This window comes from Mesoplodon mirus (assembly GCF_964341445.2).
Source record: "Mesoplodon mirus genome assembly, chromosome: 19".
NCBI classification, from domain to species: Eukaryota; Metazoa; Chordata; class Mammalia; order Artiodactyla; family Ziphiidae; genus Mesoplodon; species Mesoplodon mirus.
This window is the reverse complement of record NC_138995.1, coordinates 51,002,902-51,024,179: the sequence shown is the minus strand read 5'-3', so window position 1 is coordinate 51,024,179 and position 21,278 is coordinate 51,002,902. Positions and strand designations below refer to the sequence as shown.

Genomic DNA, 21,278 nt, shown 5'->3' with positions numbered 1-21,278 from the left:
AATTCTTCAAATGACAAAAAAAATCCATCAGTCAGAGATACTCAAAAGAGAAAAACCAGACATAGAGAAGAAAAGGGGGGAAAGGCACAGCTTTTTTTTTTTTTTTTTTTTTTTTTTTTTTTTTTTTGCTGTACGCGGGCCTCTCACTGCTGTGGCCTCTCCCGTTGCGGAGCACAGGCTCCGGACACACAGGCTCCGCGGCCATGGCTCGCGGGCCCAGCCGCTCCGCGGCATGTGGGATCTTCCGGGATCGGGGCACGAACCCGTGTCCCCTGCATCGGCAGGCGGACTCTCAACCACTGCGCCACCAGGGAAGCCCGGCACAGCTTTTATATAAGAGAATGATAAAATTAAAAATCACCACTGCAAGCCCTAATTTTTTAACTTATTTAGGCAAGCATCATCAACGGATGCTAAAAACATTAGGCAAAATGTTATATGTGAAATAGTCTCAAAATATTCCTGTCAGATTACTTCTTGATTTACAAAGAAAAAAAGCAACTTTCATTATGGAGAAATCAGGTACACACACTACTCGAATCAAAGTGATCAACTTTAGTATTACCAATAATGGATCAAACTTAAATTATGTGCTTCTTGATGTGATACAATAGGAAGTATACAGCACCACCCCTAGTATTCTTTTTTTTTTTTTTTTTTTTTTTTTTCCGTACGCGGGCCTCTCACTGTTGTGGCCTCTCCCATTGCGGAGCACAGGCTCCGGACGCGCAGGCCCAGCGGCCATGGCTCACGGGCCTAGCCACTCCGCGGCATGTGGGATCTTCCCGGACCGGGGCACGAACCCGTGTCCCCTGCATCGGCAGGCGGACTCTCAACCACTGCGCCACCAGGGAAGCCCCACCCCTAGTATTCTTGTCAAATATATTTAAACTTAACCTAATCATGACAAAACAAACAAATCCAGAATGTTAGGCACTGTACAAGACAAACGTTCTAGATTCTTTGACTCTTTAAAATGTCATTGTGAAACACAAAACAGGTAAGGGGAATACTGCTCTACATTAAAAAGATATGACCTCTCTCCACCATGTGAGAAAACAGCAAGATGGTTACCCAGGAAGGGCTCTCACCAGGAACCAAATCTGCCTGTACCTTGATCTTGGAGTTCCCAGCCTCCAGAACTGTGAAATATAAATATTTATTGTTTTTTAAAAAAAGGGCCCATCCAATGCAATATGTGACCTTGATATGGATTGTGTATCAATTTTTAAAATAAATTTATTTATTTAATTTTTGACTGTGTTGGGTCATTGTTGCCACACGCGGGCTTTCTCTAGTTGTGGTGAGCGAGGGCTACTCTTTGTTGCGGTGCGCGGGCTTCTCACTGTGGTCGGTTCTTTTGTTGCAGAGCACGGGCTCTAGGCGCACGGGCTTCAGTAGTTGCAGCGTGTGGGCTCAGTAGTTGTGGCTCACGGGCTCTAAAGCGCAGGCTCAGTAGTTGTGGCACAGGGGCTTAGTTGCTCCGTGGCATGTGGGATCTTCCTGGACCAGAGCTCGAACCCGCATCCGCTGCATTGGCAGGCAGATTCTTAACCACTGCGCCACCAGGAAGTCCCTGTATCAATTTTTTTTAAATGCACATATAGGATATCAGGGAAACAACAGGGGCAATTTAAATACAGATTATATATTAGATATTATGAATCAATGTTGAATTTCTTACGTGTTTTCTAGATACTGAATACTCATAATGTTACACTTACTCATAAATAGAGCAAAAAACAAACAAAAATATGTAAATAGGTGTAGACAGAGATTAAGAAAATGGTGAAAAATGTTAAAAACTGGTGAATGTATGTAAAGGATATAGAGTGTACATCATTATAATATTCTCTTGCTTTTCCTATAGCTTAAAATTTTTTTAAATAAAAACTTAGTGAAAAATAATTATAAAAATACTAGAGTACCTTAAATACTTTCCTGAGATCACTGATTAAATGTCTGACTCATATGTGCTGGTATAAACCCCAATCTATTGGCAGAAGGTCAAAATCATTGGCCAGTATTGATAAAGATTCTCAAAGAAAATGATCCAATGCCAGGAAAAAGAATATACTCACCAGTGCTGTTCATGGGTAACCACTACCACAGGGCTCTAGTTGCTGGGTTGAAGCAGTAACTAATCCTTAAGGGTCTACAAGGCCAAAATAGGCCATAACATAAATCTGAAACTGCCAGCTGATAAACAACAAGGCACCTGGGGCCTATGAAAAAGTATTGCCTGAGTTTCCTTCCTCTCTGCAGTCTTCTGCATGTTTTTCTGGATTTTGTCTGCTTCCACAGAGTTTAGGTTTCTTGACTCACTTTCTTGCTCCAAAATCTTCAACATCTCCATTTTCTTTTGAATTTTAAAATTAAAATTTAAATACATGAGTAATATGTTTTCCTTGTAAGGAAAAAATAGATTATCAGTAATGCTTAAAGTCCTCTTTGTCACTTCTTCCCCTTTACTGTAAGTCCCCTCTTCTAGCCTCAAAGGTTACCATTGACAGGAGCCATATCCTTCCAAAAAAAAAATACTATTTTTTATATTAAGTATATTACATGGTATGCTAAAAAAAAGTCCTCCTCAGCTCCTGCAGTCTGTATTTCTAAAGGTCTTCACTTTTTTGGGTCAAAGTACCTCTGTCAATCTGATAAAGCTGCCTATACTTTCTCTGAAAAAGAAAAATCACATTTATCTATACATACAAAATGTCACAAGTTTAATATACAATAAGAAGCCCATCCACATGGAACCTATTCATCTCAGGTTAATAATTCCTGTTTTTTACTTTAAACAATAGCCTCCTTTCTCTTGCAAGAAATCATCACAACTACTCAAAAGCCAAAAGAGATAACCCAGATTCAAACAGAGGTAGCTTGAGATCAATGCATGCTGTCCAATTTGAAACCAGAATGTGTATCTCTTTAAAAAAAAAAAAAAAAAAACCAATCTACGTCTCCCATGTATACTTTGACAAAATTTTTGCTCCGCTTTAACACTTCGACTCCCTCTAAGTCAGTGCAATTTGACCATCTTTATTTCACATAGCTATACTGGATCAAGCACACAGGTTCATTCATTCAGCAATCTTGGTCACCAAACTTGCTACTCCATTCACATTATTTGGAAGAGATCAAAGTATTTGGTAAATGGTCCTGAAAATCAGACAAGCTTTATTAGCTTTCCCCTCCGAAGGAGTGGTAAAATGACAGCTCCATCTCCTTTGTGCTGGAAATTCACAAGTTTGTGATTATTTTTTTAAAAAAGGCCATGAGGTCTTGACGCAAGCGAAGACAAGTCCAGGCTTGCCAACAGACCTACAGCCCTAAGTTCTTTGCTCTCTGTGAGCCAAGGTATGTTCAAAAGAAAATGGGGACAAGGGTTTGACCTAGAATTCAGGAAATCTGACTAATGCTGGACTCTAGTGAAATTCACTCTTCTTATGCATAAAGTTATTTTATTGTTTTACTAGTTGGATGGCCTCTCAAACTTACCCAATAATGTCCCCTTAATAGTAGAAAAGAAAGAATGTCTACTTTGAAGGGCTGTGGCAGAGGAAAAAGTGGTTACCCTAGGGCTACCTTTGAAATTATCTTTCTTAAAAAATAAAACAAACAAAACCCAACTATGTTGATTTTACATTCTTCCCCATAATACATTTATTTGATCCAATAGAAAAATCATGTCTAAATTATCTGCCAAATGAATAACCTTTTCCAGATCATCAAATTAGTGTTCAAGGAAGAAATAATTAGACCATCCATCGTTTTTCACAGTCACATATATGCTCTTTTGCTAGTCAAACTCCTAACAGACATTCTGAAGATATAGGCACAAGAAAAGTACCTTTATATTGACACAAATCATCACCAGTCACACAACCACACTCAATTATGGCACAAAACAAACTACCAAAGTAGAGGTCCCTTAATATGTCAGACAATCCCACACAGTTATAAAATGCTATTACCGTGCAGCTTCAAGTACCAATAACCTCATACCCGACAGCACGTAGAATCACGCACAGTTAGAAATAACCATACACTCGGCCACTGAGGGACCCCAGTCCACCCGAAAATATCTCGCGTTGTCTCACAAATATTCACAAGCACCAAAGGGCCTGACAAGGCACACAGAGGGTCTCATGCCAGTCTGACGCTCAGGCTGGTCCCCTGCACCTGCCCCACCGGCGGGTCCCACTTTCTCCTGACGTGTATAAGACCCCGAGCACACTCAACACTCGCCACGGTCTCATGGACCAACTGCCCGAGGCGAGCGCGCCCCACGCCTGCGCACTGAGCGCAGGCGGGCTCTCCCAGAAATCTCCGGGGCGCGGCAGTTGGGGCGAGTTAGTTCTAGCAGCCCGGTCCTCGAACCCAGCGGAGAGTTTGTGGGCTGGGTCTCCTAACGTTCTCGCTGGCCAGCCACAGCCTGCCCGGAGTTGGACTACATTTCCCAGAGCCACCGCGTCCCGAACGCGGCTTCATTTCCGTTTGTTCGCGCGACTTGGGGACCTCGCGTGGGGAGAGGGCTGCGTCTGTGGAGGAGTTTGGCCTGGCTCCCGCAGGGCGGGTGAACCCGAAACCGGTCTGGGATCCCGGGCACCAAGTCCTGGACCCTGAACTGCACCCTCTGTCGAGGTGAGTATGTCCGGAATGCCAGGGTGGAAACGGTCGGAGGAAGCGTCACTGGAATTACGTGGGTGGCCGTGTCTCCTGGTGTTTTGTGTGTGTGTGTGTGTGTGTGTGTGTGTGTGTGCGTACGCGCGCGCGCGACAGCCAGCCTGGTATTGATGACTGTATGGGCGAATGGTCGTGTGCTACTGTGGTTTTATGTGTAAGCGTTTGTGTGAGTGTGAGTTGTTTTGACTCTGAAGCTGTGATAGTACTGCTTTGACTTTGTGACCGCGTGCTTACTTGACTGGAAATGTGCTTATGTGACAGTGTAATTGCCTGTGGACTGCGTGCTTATGACTCTGAGGTGTGCGACAGTGTTGTTGTGACAGGGTGTTTGGAAGTGCTTGTGTTACTTTGAGGTTTTGTATGTGTGTTATTAGGGTTTGCCTGTGACTTCGAAGTGTTACGACAGTGTTTCTGTGACACGATGTTTGTGATTGCTTGTTTCCTTGACCTGGTACTTGGTTGTGTTTTTCTGACTATCTGATTGGATGACTGTGCCGTTTTCATGACTGTATGAAGAGAGTAAAAGTGCTGTTGTGAAAGGTTATTTTGGGCTGTGTGTGTCCCCAACAGGGTGCTTGTGTATGCTTGAGTGATTGTGTGTATGCTCTGTGTATGATTGGGTTTTAAGACTAGGTGTCAGACAGTGTAGCATTAACTTCGTGATTGTGACTCTGGCTGTGTGACTGTGGAAATGTGATTGTGTGTGACTTTGTGAGTCATTTATATATTTTATAGGCTGTGATCTTATGGGAGTTTAGTGGGGTACAGAGGTAAAATTGCATTTTGGTAATTTCTGGGGTTCATTCTGTGGCTGAGCCAGCCTATGGATTAAGAATCCCTTGTGGCTTTGTCCTCCTCTGAGGACTTGACTTATTTCTCTTTTGACCACAGTGATTACCACACCCTACCCCCACCCCCCATTTCACACATTGCCTGTAGTGCTTCATTTTTCATATCCATCCTTAGTTTGCCCTGGGATTGTAGATGTAGCTTCCCTGCTGCTTGCTGGTGCTCTCTCACCTGATAGCCTTAAGGGTTTTGGATGCAGAGAAGTGACAGGAAGGAAGAAGTCAGAAATTTGAACCCCTGAATGAAGAGTATTAGTTATTTCTAAGGCTCAGATCTGGACTTGAGATGAGAATTTTAGAGCTGATGGCACCTTCAAGGCAGGTCACTTGGAAATGTAATGGGATTCCAGGAGTGGGAATACTTCCAGAGAGTGTGCTAGAGGAGTCAGCCATACACTTGAGTCCCTTCAGGACTCCATCTCCAGCAGACAGCTTTGAATTGAGAAGCAAATTCTAGCCCAAGATGGCTGTGAACTTGGCCCTTCTTTCTCATACAGAAAGTGCAGAACTGTTCTAGTCTCCTTTTGACTTTCCTCTATGTTAAATGAGGGGTAGATTGGTGGCATTCTAATTTAGAGTATACCCTAAGAAAGGCCCAGTATCTCATGATTCTTTTTTCTTTCCCTGAGAATAGCGCCCAGAGGAAGAAAGAATGGCTGTTATACAATCAGAAGCAAGCTCCAAGGTGCGTAGATGTTTTCTCTTTGTTTCGTGAAATGCCTTTGTTTTTTCAGGACATAGGAATCTTTGGGGTTTTTGGGGGGAGGGGTTTGTTTCTTTCTTTATTTTTGGCTGCGTTGGGTCCTCGTTGCTGTGCACGGGCTTTCTCTTGTTGCGGCGAGTGGGGGCTACTCTTCGTTGCGGTGTACGGGCTTCTTATTGCGGTGGCTTCTCTTGTTGCGGAGCAGGGCTCTAGGCGCGCAGGCTTCAGTAGTTGTGGCTCGCGGGCTCTAGAGTGCAGGCTCAGTAGCTGTGGCGCACGGGCTTAGTTGCTCTGCGGCACGTGGGATCTTCCCGGACCAGGGCTCGAACCCGTTTCCCCTGCATTGGCAGGCGGATTCTTAACCACTCTGACACCAGGGAAGTCCCGAATCTTTGCTTCTTTTTGAAATTTCCTAGGTAAGCCTTCTCAAATGATGGAGGGGCAAGGCAATTTTCTGTAGATTGAGAGCAAGGAATATGTGCAGTTAATTGTGATAGATGCTTCCCAATAGTGGTTAAATTAAGGAAGAATGGATTTGAGATCCATAAATTTAAAAAGGAGGAGCTCTTTTGTGTTATTTCTGACATAGCAGCATTCTGTTTTTTTAACTTTTAAAAATGTTTGTTAATTTTCAGAGGTACACAGAAGTGTACCTCTGTACTATCGTATGCCCAGCTTAAAAGTTTTCACTTGCCAATCTTATTTCAGTTATTCTGCCTTCAGTTCAAAATCCCTCCTAATTTGCCTTTATATTTCTTCTTTGTCTTATGGGTTATTTAGTAACATGTTATTTACTTTTCAAACATTTTAAGGATCTTCCAGAGGTCTTTCTGCTACTGATTTCTATTTTCATTCCATTTTATTCAGAGAATATACTTTGTATGACTTGAATTCTTTTAAATTTATTAAGATTTATTTTATGACCCAGAATGTGTGGTCTATCCTAGTACATGTTTGGTGTGCACTTGAAAAGACTGTATTCTGCCACTGTTGGGTGGAATGTTCTATACATACCTGCTGGGTCAGATGGATTGGTAGGGTTTAAATCTTCTGTACCCGTATTGAATTTGTTGGATTTACCTCTTTCTCTTTGTACAGTAGTTTCTATCAGTTTCTGCTTCATTTATTTTGAAGCTCTGTTATTAGGTACATAAATGTTTCAGATTATATGTCCTAATGTTGAATTGACTCTTTTATCATTATGAAGTGGTCTTGTAATATTCTTTGCTCTGAACATTTACTTTATCTGATATTTAATATAGCCACTTCAGCTTTCTTTTCATTAGTGTTAGCATGGTATATCTTTTTCTATACTTTTACTTTTAACCTATTTGTGTTCTGATAAAGTACATTCCTTGTAGGCAGCATTTAGTTGGATCTTGTGTTTTTATCCAGTTTAACAATATCTGTCTTTTAATTGGAGTGTTTTTACCATATATATTTAGTGTGATTATTGGTATACTTTGGGTCAAATCCGTCATCTTTCCATTTATATTTCTTTTTCCATATTTTCTGCTTTCTTTTGGATTGAGAGAAAGAGTTTCAAAATGACAATACCAACATTTTTACTAATCTTATGAATATAGAAAACAACCAAGACTTCTTGGAGTTCAATGGGATATAACCCACTAAGGATCTATAATCAAATTACTGTGTTTTTAAAGTCACCTATAACAACAGCTTTCATATAGTTAAGTCATCAACTTGAGAGACACAGGCTCATTTGTTTTACCTTGCTTTCTACTTTTAGGGATTGTTTTCCCACCACTTTGATTTAATTTTGTTTTAAAATTAAATAAGATATTTACATATTTCTAAAATCAAAACTGTAGAACAAGGTGAATTTAGAGAAGTCTAGCATCCATTCCTGTCTCTTCCACCTTGTTTTTCTTCCCTCTGTAGATAACTACCTGTGCTTCTCTTTGGTTTATTCTTCTATTTTTCTTTCAAATGATATATATATGTTTATGTGTATGTGTTTGTGTGTATATGTATGTATTTTTTATCATCTTCATTCTTAATCAAAAAAGAGCATTCCTTGTATACTGTTCTGCACTTTCCTTTTTTTTCCTCACATATTTAATGTATCCCAGAGATAACTGCATAAGCAGCCTATAGAGATCCTCCTCATTCTTTTTAATAGCTTCATTTTATGTTGTGTGGGTATACTGCTTTATTCAGCCAGTCTCCTACAGGTGGGCATTGGTGGTTTTTTCCCCAGTGTTTTGTTGATAACTGTGTATATTGTTTCTATGGTTTATCTTTGGAGCAAATTTCTAGAAGTGGCCTACTTTTAGTTTATTTTAATGCTTTTGACATAAATTCTACCCAAATCACAACCTTGAGTAATAATAAAATTGGCCCATTTCCTCATTTTTCCCCTTTCTTACTTTTTTCTCCATTACCCAAATTTTCAAAAAAAGTCTTAGAGTGTGTCTTTATACTGTTAAATATTCTTTTTTCTCTGAATTTATTGAGAATTTCTCTTTTTAACCATAATATGCCCTTGTTTTAAATTTCAGGAAGCTATTATTTCCTAGTTTTATGACGTCAAAGTAGTACATGTTTGTTGGAATGATTTAGAAAATACAAAAGGAAACAAACAAGGAAGAAAATAAAAATTACTCAGAAACCCTCCTTTGGAATGAATCATAGTTCATATTTGGAATCTATCCTTCAAGTCTTTCTTTTTTACTTCTTATTATGGAAAAATTCAAACACATGCAAAGCTAAAAGTACAGTGTCGGGCACCCCTGCGTACTCTACCCATCACTCAGCTTCAACAAATATCAGTTTAAGGCTAAACATGTTTCATCTGGTTCTACTGCTCTCTCCCCCGACCCAAAAAAGCATGGATTATTTTGAAGTAAATTCCAGATATATAATTTCATTCACAAGTATTTTAGTGGGTGTTACTAAAATATAAGGACTTTTTATTTTAAAAACAAAACCACAATGTCATTGCTATTAAAAAGAAAGAAAGAACTCAGTACTCTCTTAATGTCATAAAATAGCCAGTTAGTGTTCATGTTTTCCCCATTGCCCATAAATTTTTTTTTTTTTTTTTTTTTTCTTTTTGCGGTATGCGGGCCTCTCACTGTTGTGGCCTCTCCCGTTGCGGAGCACAGGCTCCGGATGCGCAGGCCCAGCGGCCATGGCTCACGGGCCCAGCCGCTCCGCGGCATATGGGATCCTCCCAGACCGGGGCACGAACCCGTATCCCCTGCATCGGCAGGCGGACTCTCAACCACTGCGCCACCAGGGAGGCCCCCATAAATATTTTTTTATGGTTTGTTAGAATCAAGATCCAAACAATGAGCTCGTTGCTTGTGATGACGTAGGTGGGTGGAATGGGAGGTGGTTGTGGGGGTGGGAAGGAGGTCCAAGAGGGAGGGAATGTAGGTATACATACAGCTAATTCACTTCATTGTACAGCAGAAACTAACACAACACTGTAAAGCAATTATACTTCAATAAAAAAAAAAACCTGTCCAAAAAAAAGATCCAAAGAATGTCCATTTAATGTAATAAGAAGATATATTTCTTAAATCTTTCTTTTTCTCTTTTCTTTCAGTTTTATTTGTTCCAGAAACAGAGTTTCTTATGGAGTTATCCATATTCTGGATTTTGTTGATTGCATATATGGGGTGTTATTTAACATGTTCCTTTAATGCTGTATTTCTTGTAAACTGGCATTTCTAGAGGCTTGATCAGGTTCAGGTTTTTTGTGTTTTTGCTTGTTTGTTTTACGCTAATCCTTCATACATAGTGATATATACATCTATGAAGTAGTGAATATTTGGTTGTTTTCCTTTATGTGATGTTAGCAGCCATTGATAATCTTTATTTGGAATCCATTATTTTATCAGAAGTCACAAAATATTATTTAATTCTCTCACTTCTGCATTTATTAGCTGGGATACTTCTGTAAAGGGAGCCATCCTCTCATCAATGTCTTGGTTACTCTGAAGTATAGCTTATGCAAAAAAAGTAGAATAAAAACTTGATTTTGCTCTCATTTTTCAGCATCTTCCAAAGTTTATCATGTTTTCCTTTTAAATTATCATTATGAACTTGTAGATTCAAATATATTTGGTATGTTTCAGTCTATAGCAGTTATTCTTATTAATACTCAAACTGTCCATCTGTTGCCAGTGGGATCCTCTTTACTACCTCCGATTTGGCTCCTTTCGAATGCCTTTTGATTACTGTTGGAGTTTGTGGTAGATACCAAACTTTCTGGTGTGACAGGATGTTCTAGGCCCATCTTGTCCATTTTCCTGTGTTAAACATGAAATCAGCCACTTCTCTGTGGAGCCCTGGTTCCTTTTAGTGAGAAGTGGTTTTAAGAAGCCACAATTAGGATAGTTGGAGTTCTCATTGCTTCTGGTTGTTATTGCTTGTAGGTCTTTACAGAGTTGGTTAAATATGTATTTTTTAGAAGGAGAAAAATACATCCTGAGTTTATAATGATATTTCCAATTGAATTTTAAGGTTACAGAGTTTTTCTTGATTTTTACATTTGTATTTCTTTTTGTACTCTGAAAATCTTTATTCTTAATAACCTTAAGATAATTACATACTTGCTTTATTCTCATTGATGTATGTGTGTGTAATCATTTCAGAATTGTCTGTTTTAGAATAACAATGCCAATATTATTAATAATTTATTATTTTAATAAAACTTTTTAAAATAATATTTAATAAATTTATTACTGATTAATATTAATAATAGTACAGTTACTGAAAAACAGCTATTTGGTTATCTGTTATTAGTTATTAGTTATTTGGTCTGTAGGTTATATTGCACTAGGAATCTAATGTCAAATGTACGTATTTGAAAATTCCTTGAAATAACCACTTCCTTTCTGTGTTTACCCTGCTAGTATTATGAACAGGTAAGTTTGTTTCACTTTGCTTTTGGTTCTTACGGATTTTTTTCCAGTTTGATTTAATTATGTCTTACAGTTATACAAAACATACTCACAGTTCCAAAGTCAAATGGATTCTATTTGATACCACCTTATGATTTTTTGTGTGTGTTCACGAGAGATATTGAGCTAAATAAAATTTTTTTCTTGTAATATTTTTGTCAGGTTTTGATATTATGGGTTTTTTGCCTCAAAATGTAAAAGAGATTGTCTACTCCTTTTCTTATTTTCTGAAAAAGTTTGTGAAGGGAATAGTATTATATCTGCCTTAAATGTTGGTAGAACTTACTGGTGAAGCCATCTGGGTCTTCTCTGTAGACAGGGTGTTTTATTTTGTTTTACTAAAAATTCGATTTCTGTAATATCTATGGGGCAGTTTATATTTTCTGTTTCTTCTTGTGTGACTTTTGATAATTTGTGTTTTAAGGAATTTGTCCATATCATTCATATTGTCAAATTTATTGGCATAGGGTTGCATTATCCTTTTAATGCCTGTAAGATCAGTATTCTCTTCTCCATATTGGTAATTTTTTTTCTTCATAGACTTGCTAGGAGCTTATCAACTCTATTAATCTTTTGAAAGAACAAGTTTTTTGTTTTGTTGATTCTCTGTTAAAATCCATTTTGGATCCATTGTGGATTTTGTGTTTATTTCTATTATTTCTTTTCCTCTTACTTTGGGCTTCATTTGTTCTTCTTTTGCCAGCTCCTTAAGGTGGGAACTGATGGTACACATTCCTTTTTTCCTAGCATTTAAAGCTATAAATTTTCCTTTAAATACTGTTTTTGCTGCAGCCCACAAAATTTGGTAAGTTGTGTTTTTATTGTCATTCAGTTCAGCATATTTTTATGTCTTTTGTGATTTCTTCTTATAAGTTATTTAGAAGTGTGTTTAATTTGCAAATATTTGGAGGTACTACTAGACCTCTTATTATTTCTAATTTAATAGTGTGTGGACAAAGACCAGAAAATGTACTCTGAATGATTCAAATTTAAAATATTTTTGATACTTTGTTTCTTTCCCACACCTGACTTAGTGCCTAGCCATGCATTGCAGTATCCTAAGGAGTTGCAATCCAAGGACTCAGGCCTCCCAGCCAGCCATGCTCTTATGCACATCTGCCTTCCTACCCCAAGTGCCTCCATTACGATACCTCTTTATCAGGCACCGACTTGCTTATCATGTATAGGGAGGCAAACCTTGAAGATACTTTTTCTCCACTGTGACTCAGTACTCAGTACTTTTCTACTCCTAGCCCTTCCCCCATCTCCCTCTCCATGAAGTGGGAGGGGTCTTTTCTTTGGTACTCCCTTGGCAGTGAGATGGTTCCATAAATCTGTGTTTATCCATTAGACCTTCTCTACGTGCTGTTCCATGGGGGAAAATGGAACAGTGGGGGAGTCAGCACTGTGTCTGGGTTAGCCTCTTGCTTATACTAGCTGATTAGTAAGTGATTAAACATTAAAGGCTTGACTGGTACTGTCATTTTGGCTGTTGTCTTGTCTTTGTCAGCTTTTTGACAACCAGCAGCTCAGCTCTATCTAGCACAGCTCAGCTCTTGACAGTTGAGTGTGGTATTCTTGACAGTTGGGTATGGTATCAGTTATATCATGGTACTTGATAGTGTTGTATAAATCCTCTATATTGTTACTGATTTTTAAGAATCTACTTTTTGTATCAATTACTGAGAGAAAGATGTTAAAATTTCCAAATCTGATTGTGGATTTGTCTCTTTCTTCCTTTAGTTCTTTCAAGTTTTACTTTATATATTTTGATGCTCTTTTGTTATGTCTTTACACATTTAGGATTGCTGTGTTTTCTTGATGAATTTATCATTTATTGCCAGTGTTACTCTTTGTCTATTTTGCCTTATATTAATACAGGTACACAAGCTTTCTTATGCTTAGTGTTTGTATGGTATATATTTCTGCATTTAACTTTTTTTACATCTTTACTGGAGTATAGTTGCTTTACAATGTTGTGTGTGTTTCTTGCTTTCTCCATTTAACTTTTAACCCATCTGTTTATATTTAAAGTGCATTTCTTGTAAAGAGCATACAATTGGAATTTGCTTTTTTATCTTGCCTTGACATTGTCTTTTTTTTTTTTTTTTTTTTTTTCTAAATTTTATTTTATTTAATTTTTTTGCTTTATAACAAATTTAATCAGTTATACATATACATATGTTTCCATATCCCCTCCCTTTTGCGTCTCCCTCCCACCCTCCCTATCCCACCCCTCCAGGCGGTCACAAGACATTGTCTTTTTATTGGAATAGTTGGACTGTTTACCTTTAAGGTAAGTAAAATTTAGTTTAAGCCCTGCCAGGGATGGGAGCATCCATATACATGTCTTTTATGAAGAACTTGGCACATTTTGGAGTTTAGTTCATTTAAATTTATTTGTGTCTTCAGCTCTGTGATGAATTTTTTTTAATTCTGAATTTACATCTTACCTGAATTCTTTTTTTATTGTTACAATGGGCACAGTTATCTATTGTAGCTGGAAGAAGTGGAATTTCTAATTAAATATTTATTGATCACCTATATCAGTGATTCTCTGTAGGGGCAGTGACTTTCCCTAGGGATGTTTTTGAAATATAGCTGGGTTCTTTTGAATGTTTAAATAACTGGGTTGAGGGTGAAGGCTTCTGGCTTTTGAAGGACTGAAGCAAACCATGATCTGGGTCACAGCTTAGAAAGCTTTTCTGTAAAGGGCTAGACAGTACATATTTTAGGCTTTATGGGCCATATGGTCTCTCTTGCAGCTGTTTAACTCTGCCATTATAGTGTGAAAGTAGCCAAAGACAGTAATTATATAAGTGAATGAATATAGATGTGTTCCAGTAAAGCTTTATTTTAAAAAATAATTGATGGGCAGTAGTTTGCCAACTTCTAGGTGTCCTGAAGTGCACAACAAAGAAATTGTCTGTGACCTGCAGGATGAGGACCATAGCTGGGGGAAAAATGTGTTTATAATTATCTGGGTCTGGCACCTCTCACGTAAAGCATTTTTTGCCTGATTTTTTTTGAATTGCTGCACTTATCTATTTTACTATTATTGCATGGTTTTACTGTCAGCTAAATCTTCCAGGAATGCTACCATAGTTTGATTGAGAAAAGATTGTACTTTGTTTTATTCAGAAATTTACTGAGTTTTTTTAAACCATTTAAAAAAGTTAAGCACTGACGCCAACACTGCTTGTGATATGACTTGCTAGTATCACGTGCTTGTAGAAGTCTTCATTTGTAGGTAATGCATTTCATTGATTTTACACACACATACACACACATACATACATATATGGCCTTTATTTTAAAATGTCAACTATAAATAAAAGATGTCAACCATATTAAGCTGAATATTGTAATCTTATAAATCTAAATGTGTTCATTTTAAGTAGTTGTAAGCCTAAGTATTTAACTCTTTGAGCCTTCTGTGTAGTTGTGTATGGTCATTAACATATTAAAATTTAACAGTTGGTCATTATCTCTGTTTTTGGTATAATGTATATAAGTGTGTTTTATTACCTATAAGTTTCATTTCAGAAACAGTAAAGAAGTTGTAAATGTTTCCTCTTTGTATATAGAGAGAGCATTGAGTTTGACCAGGGTAAGAATCACCACCTGTATCTCACCTCCTTAATGTATATTTTGGGGATGGGAGAAAGAGACAGGAAGAAGAGAACAACAAAGATAATTCTAACTTACCCATTTGGAGCTTTGCAAAAAGCATGGTCTCATGGTTCTGTTTCTCTTCCCCAGTACTGCCTTTTCCAGACTCTGTGCTTCTCTAAGATAGGAACCCAGAAGATGATTGATCATTTCTTGCAGCTGTAAAAACCATGGCTCAGGTAAATCAGTGTTTCCTTGTGCCCTCTTTAAATAATCACTTTTTTACAGAATACGTGCATGTTTGCATTCCTTATTCCTAAAAGTTCCTTCCTGACTCACCCCATTCATGAGTGTGCTTTCCAGTTTTTTCCAGTCTTATAAGTGATAGTGTCTTCCCTAAGTATGTCTTTCTAATCTAACCTATATTCACATACTTATGCAAAAGTCCAATGAGCATCTTTGACTGGGAACACTGATATAACAAAAGCAGAGTCCCTGATTTTTTAAGATTTGTACATACCACGCATGAGAAAACTTTGACCTTCTCTTTAGACCTACATTTCCTGGTTAGACAAGATAGGATTTGGTCTTGACTGGGCTTAGTGTCCATACATGGCAAACCTTGTGCTTTGTGAGCTTTTAAGATAAGGAACATACTAGGGATTGAATACAGAGAGATCAGGGATCTTCCCTGGGAATCCGTGATTGATGAATACCAGTAACATGGATCATTTTGAGGTTCAACATTTTGTGCTAATCTTGAATGTTTAAGTTTAGATTATCTTTTCTACCTTTCTGTTGCTTAGAATAAAGAAAAGGTAAGTTTTTAAGTGATTAATAGTAACAAGAAAGATCATTATTCACGTGATGATGCCATTGAGAATTATAAACTCCCAAAAGTAAAAAATGCTTACAAGGTTTTTATGTAACCTAAAGTGTTCAGTGATGCACACTTATTAAATCAGATATATTCATTATATGGAGCTATTCTACAGTCTATTAAAAATATTTACTAAATTATTGGTAACAAGGAAAATGCTTATGATGTAATATTCTGATATAATGATGAACCTGAGGTTTCAATAAATTCTTTAATTTTATGCAAATCTTATAAGATAGAGATTTTATAAGGTTTTACAGAAAACTGTACCAAATTTTTTCTTTCTTAAGTAAAGAAGAAGAAAGAGAAACTTGCATTTGTTGAGAATGCATGATATGTAAGATACCTATTGTACAGGGTGCTTGTGTATGCTATTTCTTTCAATTGGGACATTTCATTTACTTTATTAATTCCAGATTTATGTGTAAAATGAGATGTTCTATATGCAGGAAATATCTACAGCAACAGCATAAAAAGGAACTTCAGAAGCACCAATTTCTTTAGTGTCTTATCCATGTAAGAGGCTTCCCAGCCTATTTGCTCTGTTGCCTTCTTCATGGAGAGGTCTCTATCATCTCCCCTTCCATTAAAAAATATTTTCTTTATTTCCACAACTAGTATTATGTTTGTGTTTCAGAGATCAGTGATGTTCAGGGATGTTGCCATTGACTTCTCTCAGGAAGAGTGGGAATGCCTGGACTCTGCTCAAAGGGATTTGTATAGAGATGTGATGTTGGAGAACTATAGTAACTTGGTGTCACTAGGTAAGGATATCTACCCCTAGTATTTCAGGATCTACCTTTGGAATGGCTGCTTTCTTTTCTGTTATTTCAAGGTTGTTTTTAAGTGATTAACTGAATTTCTTATTATTCTCCAAGGAATAGTTTCAAATTACTGGAAGTAGACATGGATGGTTTCATTGGGCACATTTATCTTCTCCAGCCTTCAACTATAATTGCCTGTCTTCCTTCTGTCTTCCTTCCTGTCTTCCTTGATGAACAAAGGGAGAGAATTGAATTCTGGGACACTTGCAATATTGCCAGAAAAAACAGGCTATGATTCATTGTTACAATTTAGATCTGCCAAAGCAACTCTAAATATTTTTTTAATAGGTATAGAAATGTATGTTTTTTCTGACAACAGAAGAGCTTACATTATTTATATAGTGACAGTGTGGATCAATGCATTTCACTAGCAATTCAAGTGAACACAATCCATTACAAAAAAAATTATCTTATTTGTGTTTTGCAGTTGAATATCACATTTTAAGAACTTTGTATTTTACACTGAATGAATATGCTAGAACCACCTTTTATTGGAAAATAGCTCAGGAAGAACCTGTGATTGTTGAAGAAAGTTCATTGTTTTTTTCCTTTAGCAACGTAAGGGATAGAGCATATATCAATTAAAACTTTAATAAGCGATTTTCCCATCTAAATGATGACTTTAGTCTTTGGACTCTTCGAGTCACTGGAATATAATTGTCTCTTGCCCCTTCACTTCTCTTTTCCCCCTGTAACAACCCTTTTATGTAAACTTGGGAGTCAGTTCCTTTCCAGATTTTTTTTTGTATTTAGACTTATATCATTTGTCTCCGTTCTTTAAAATATACTCATTTATTCAAAATATATTTATTTATTGAGGGGCCTGTTCTATGCCAACGACTGTAGTAGGCATTGGAGAAATAATGATCTAAACAAGGTTCCTATTCTGCTGAAACTTACCTTCTTGTGGGAGAAATACAAAACAAATAAGGAAACAAAAATATATGTGTATGTGTGTGTATATTTATGTGCATATATTTATTTATTTAATAAATATAAAAATTGCAGGTAGCAATAAACAGTATGAACAAAGGTGAAGTAGAATAGGCAGAGAAAGAACTAAATGGGGAATGGGGGGTAGGTTATTTTAGATAGGTAGATTTTGGAGAAACCTCTCTAAGAAAGTAATATTTGAACAAAGACTTTACCAAAGTAAGGGCATGAGTCAGGCCAGTATCTGGAGGAACAGTATTCCAGGCAGTTGGAGTAATAGGTGTAAAGGGCTTGGGCTGGGCATTAACTTTGTAGGAGGAACAGAAAAACATTATATCTAAAGAAAAGTGAATGACAGAGTAATAAGAAATAAGGACAGTTAAAAAATAGAAAAAAAGGAGTTGAAATTTTATTCTCTAAGGTGGTGCCCTCTGAATCCTGGCCGAAGGAAATGCAAATTCTCTCTGGAGGAAAGTAAGAGGGCTTTTAGAATTCTCACAAATTAATCAACAAAAGATGAGCTCACAAAGATCATCAAACCCACGAGGAAACAGGTCACAGGTGAGTTGATAAGTAATCTAAGGAAACAACAGATCGCATGGTAAAACATTTAACATTGGAATTTTTAAATGTAAATATAAACTATTGGTGAAATACTTAAACTAAATTACAAAAATGAAAAGCAATAAAAGATTTTTATAAAGGAGCAGATGTGAAAGAGAACTGGGTTGAACATTTCTAAAGGTTCTGTTTAGTCCTTTTTATTTTTTTTTTTTTTTTTTTTTTTTTTCTTTTTGCGGTATGCGGGCCTCTCACTGTTGTGGCCTCTCCCGTTGCGGAGCACAGGCTCCGGACGCGCAGGCCCAGCGGCCATGGCTCACGGGCCCAGCCGCTCCGCGGCATATGGGATCCTCCCAGACCGGGACACGAACCCGTATCCCCTGCATCGGCAGGCGGACTCTCAACCACTGCGCCACCAGGGAGGCCCCATAGTCCTTTTTAAAAATAATTATTCTAAGGTTGATAAATTTGCATGAAAATTATTCTCTTTATAAAAAGACATCATAAAGAAAGTAAACGACAAGCCATGAATTGGTTGAAGATAATTGCAATGCATATTGACAAGAATTAAGTTAGTATCTAGAATATAAAAAGCTCCTGTAGATGGTTAAGAGAAAGGTAAATAACCTTTTTGAAAAATTGGGTAAAAGACATTTATAGGCAGTTCAAGGAAAAGGAAATGCAAATAGCCAATAATCATGAAAAACTGTTCAACCTCACTAGCAATAAGGAAATGCAAATTAAAACCACAGTGAGATAATTATTTCACATGCCCTAGATTGTCAAAAATTGAGAAGTATGACAGTACCAAGTGTTTACAACTTTTTTTTTTTTTTTTTTTTTTGCGGTACGCGGGCCTCCCACTGCTGTGGCCTCTCCCATTGCGGAGCACAGGCTCTGGACGCGCAGGCTCAGTGGCCATGGCTCACGGGCCCAGCCGCTCCGCGGCATGTGGGATCTTCCCGCACCGGGGCACGAACCCGCGTCCCCTGCATCGGCAGGCGGACTCTCAACCACTGCGCCACCAGGGAAGCCCTCAAGTGTTTACAACTTTTAAATGCAGAAGTGCTATATACCTCATTATTCATAAAAGCCAAAAAGTGGAATGACCCAAATGTCTATCAGCTGATGAATAGATGAGTAAAATTGGTATATCCTTACAATGGAATACTAGTCAGCAATAAAAAATAATGAAGTTCTGATACATACTGCAATACAGATGAACCTTGAAAACATGCTAAATGAACGAAGCCAGACACAAAGACTACATGCTGTATGATTCCATTTATATGAAATGTCCACAGTAGACAAATCCATAGAGACAGGAAGTAGATTAGTGGTTGCCTAGCACTGGGGTGGGAGCTGGGAGGTGAGGGTGGATTGGAAAATGAAAATGGGGAAATTGAAAATGACTGCCAACAGGTATGGGGTTTCTTTTTGAGGTGATAAAAATGTTGTAAAATTTGATTGTGGTGATTATTGTACAACTCTATGAATATACTAAAAACTGAATTGTATGTACTCTAAATGAATGAACTGTAGGTATATGAATTATACGTGAGTAGATGTTTTTTTAAGTGTTCTGTACCTTACTGATGTCAGTATCAATTGGCATAATCACTTTGGAAAATATATAGAAATTATTTCTAAAGTTTTAGAAAAGTATGTATTTATTTTTATTTATTTGGTTGCACTGGGTCTTAGCTGCAGCACACGGGATCTTCATTGTGGCATGCAGGATCTTTAGTTGCAGCATGTGGAATCTTCTAGTTGCGGCATGCGGGCTCTTAGTTCCAGCATGTGGGATCTAGTTCCCTGACCAGGGATGGAACCCAGGCCCCTTGCATTGGGAGCATGGAGTCTTAACCACAGGACCACCAGAGATTTATTTAATAATAATTAAATTTATTTAATAATAAATAAATTTATTTCTAAATTTATATGCACTTTGGAAATAGCAGGAGTCCTTTTAAAAATTCCAGATCCCAGGCCACATCCCAGACCAATTAAATCACAATCTATGGGCACGGGACAGAGATACTATTTTTTGAAGTTCCTTAGGTTGTTCAAATAAATGTTCAGACATGTTTGGTAACTACTGTAATATGATATTATCTGAGAATTTATTTTTAAAATTTAATTGTTATTGCCAGTATGCTTGGATTTATTTCTCTCCTATTTTATGCTTTTGGATTACTCTCTTGATCTTCTTTGCTTCCTTTTAAAATCTTGCCTTAATCAGGATGGGTACAGTTTTTTTGTTTTTTGTTTTTTTTAAACTCCACTTCCTCCCTTGTTTAGTTTGGAAGATATACACTATTTGTATGCTTTTACTGGTTATCTTTAATTTTTTATCACATGCATTTTATTCATCTTAATGCAAATGCAGTTTTGTAGTTTTTTTAATTATAATGATGTTTGAAAAAATATACATTTTTAATGGAAATTAAATATTTTACTAGATAGTAATTGTTTTTATTAATAATAAAACAGTTATTCAAGCCACATATAATATTTGGTCTGCATACTACTTTGTAGAGGTCTTGTAATAAACTATATGCTTCACTCTCATCCCTAGGATTTCAAGGCCAACAAGTTAAAAAACACAGATATCAAGGACTGTATCTACCTTGAAATAAATTGGTGGCTGCTGTGGCAGTGAGTTGAGGTTTATAGAGAGATGTGATATTTTCATCTCTATGTCAAATACATATTTTATTTTCACAAAATTCTTGTCAGGCGTGTACCAGCAGTGTATGACTTACTCTTTTTCTACACTTTGACCAACACTAGATATAATCACTTAAAAACATCTGTCAATTTGTAGATAAAAAATTGAATAACATATTGCCATGATTACTGGTGAGTTTAAATATTTTTTTTAGAGTATTTCTGCTTGTTTTAGTCATTTAATCATTATCATTATTGTTTGTGTCACTTAACAAGTACATACTTAAGAAAGGCTATAGTTAATATCTCCCTTCTCCCAGGACAATATAAAGAATCTTAGAATGTTTTAACTTTGGTTAACCTTTCCTATTTAGTATGTTATTGTTGGCTAATATTTTAGTTCTGTTTTCTTTTAACCTCCCAAAATGGGCATTATTTTTGTTTTACAAAATGGCAATATTTGGTTGTAGATTTATTCACATGAATACCCTTTTATTTGCACACTATTCATCTTCCATCATACCTTCATACTGCGATCATTTTATTTATCATGAAATACATTAAGCAAGACCTATTGTTAGTAAATACTCTTCATTTATATTTCTGTTGTTGCAATATAACCTT

At 37.1% G+C, this 21,278-nt stretch overlaps 1 protein-coding gene across 5 annotated transcripts in view; it reads left to right on the top strand.

The window, feature by feature from the left end:
- Window positions 1-4,361: 4,361 nt before the first annotated feature.
- LOC309795045 (uncharacterized protein) overlaps window positions 4,362-21,278 on the top strand; it is a 28,677-nt gene continuing 11,760 nt past the window's right edge. For 2 of the 5 annotated variants that reach the window (XM_082607057.1, XM_082607058.1), the window contains exon 1: window positions 17,722-17,984. Coding sequence is in view for 3 of the 5 variants with exons in the window: in XM_082607054.1 (XP_082463180.1) it covers window positions 15,017-15,025; window positions 16,304-16,430 (136 nt within the window). In the remaining 2 variants the exon portion in view is untranslated. Of the gene's footprint in view, window positions 4,648-6,171; window positions 6,223-14,353; window positions 14,425-14,650; window positions 15,026-16,303; window positions 16,431-17,721; window positions 17,985-21,278 lie in introns of those variants that run through there. The other 3 variants (XM_082607054.1, XM_082607056.1, XM_082607055.1) reach the window with 3 other exon arrangements.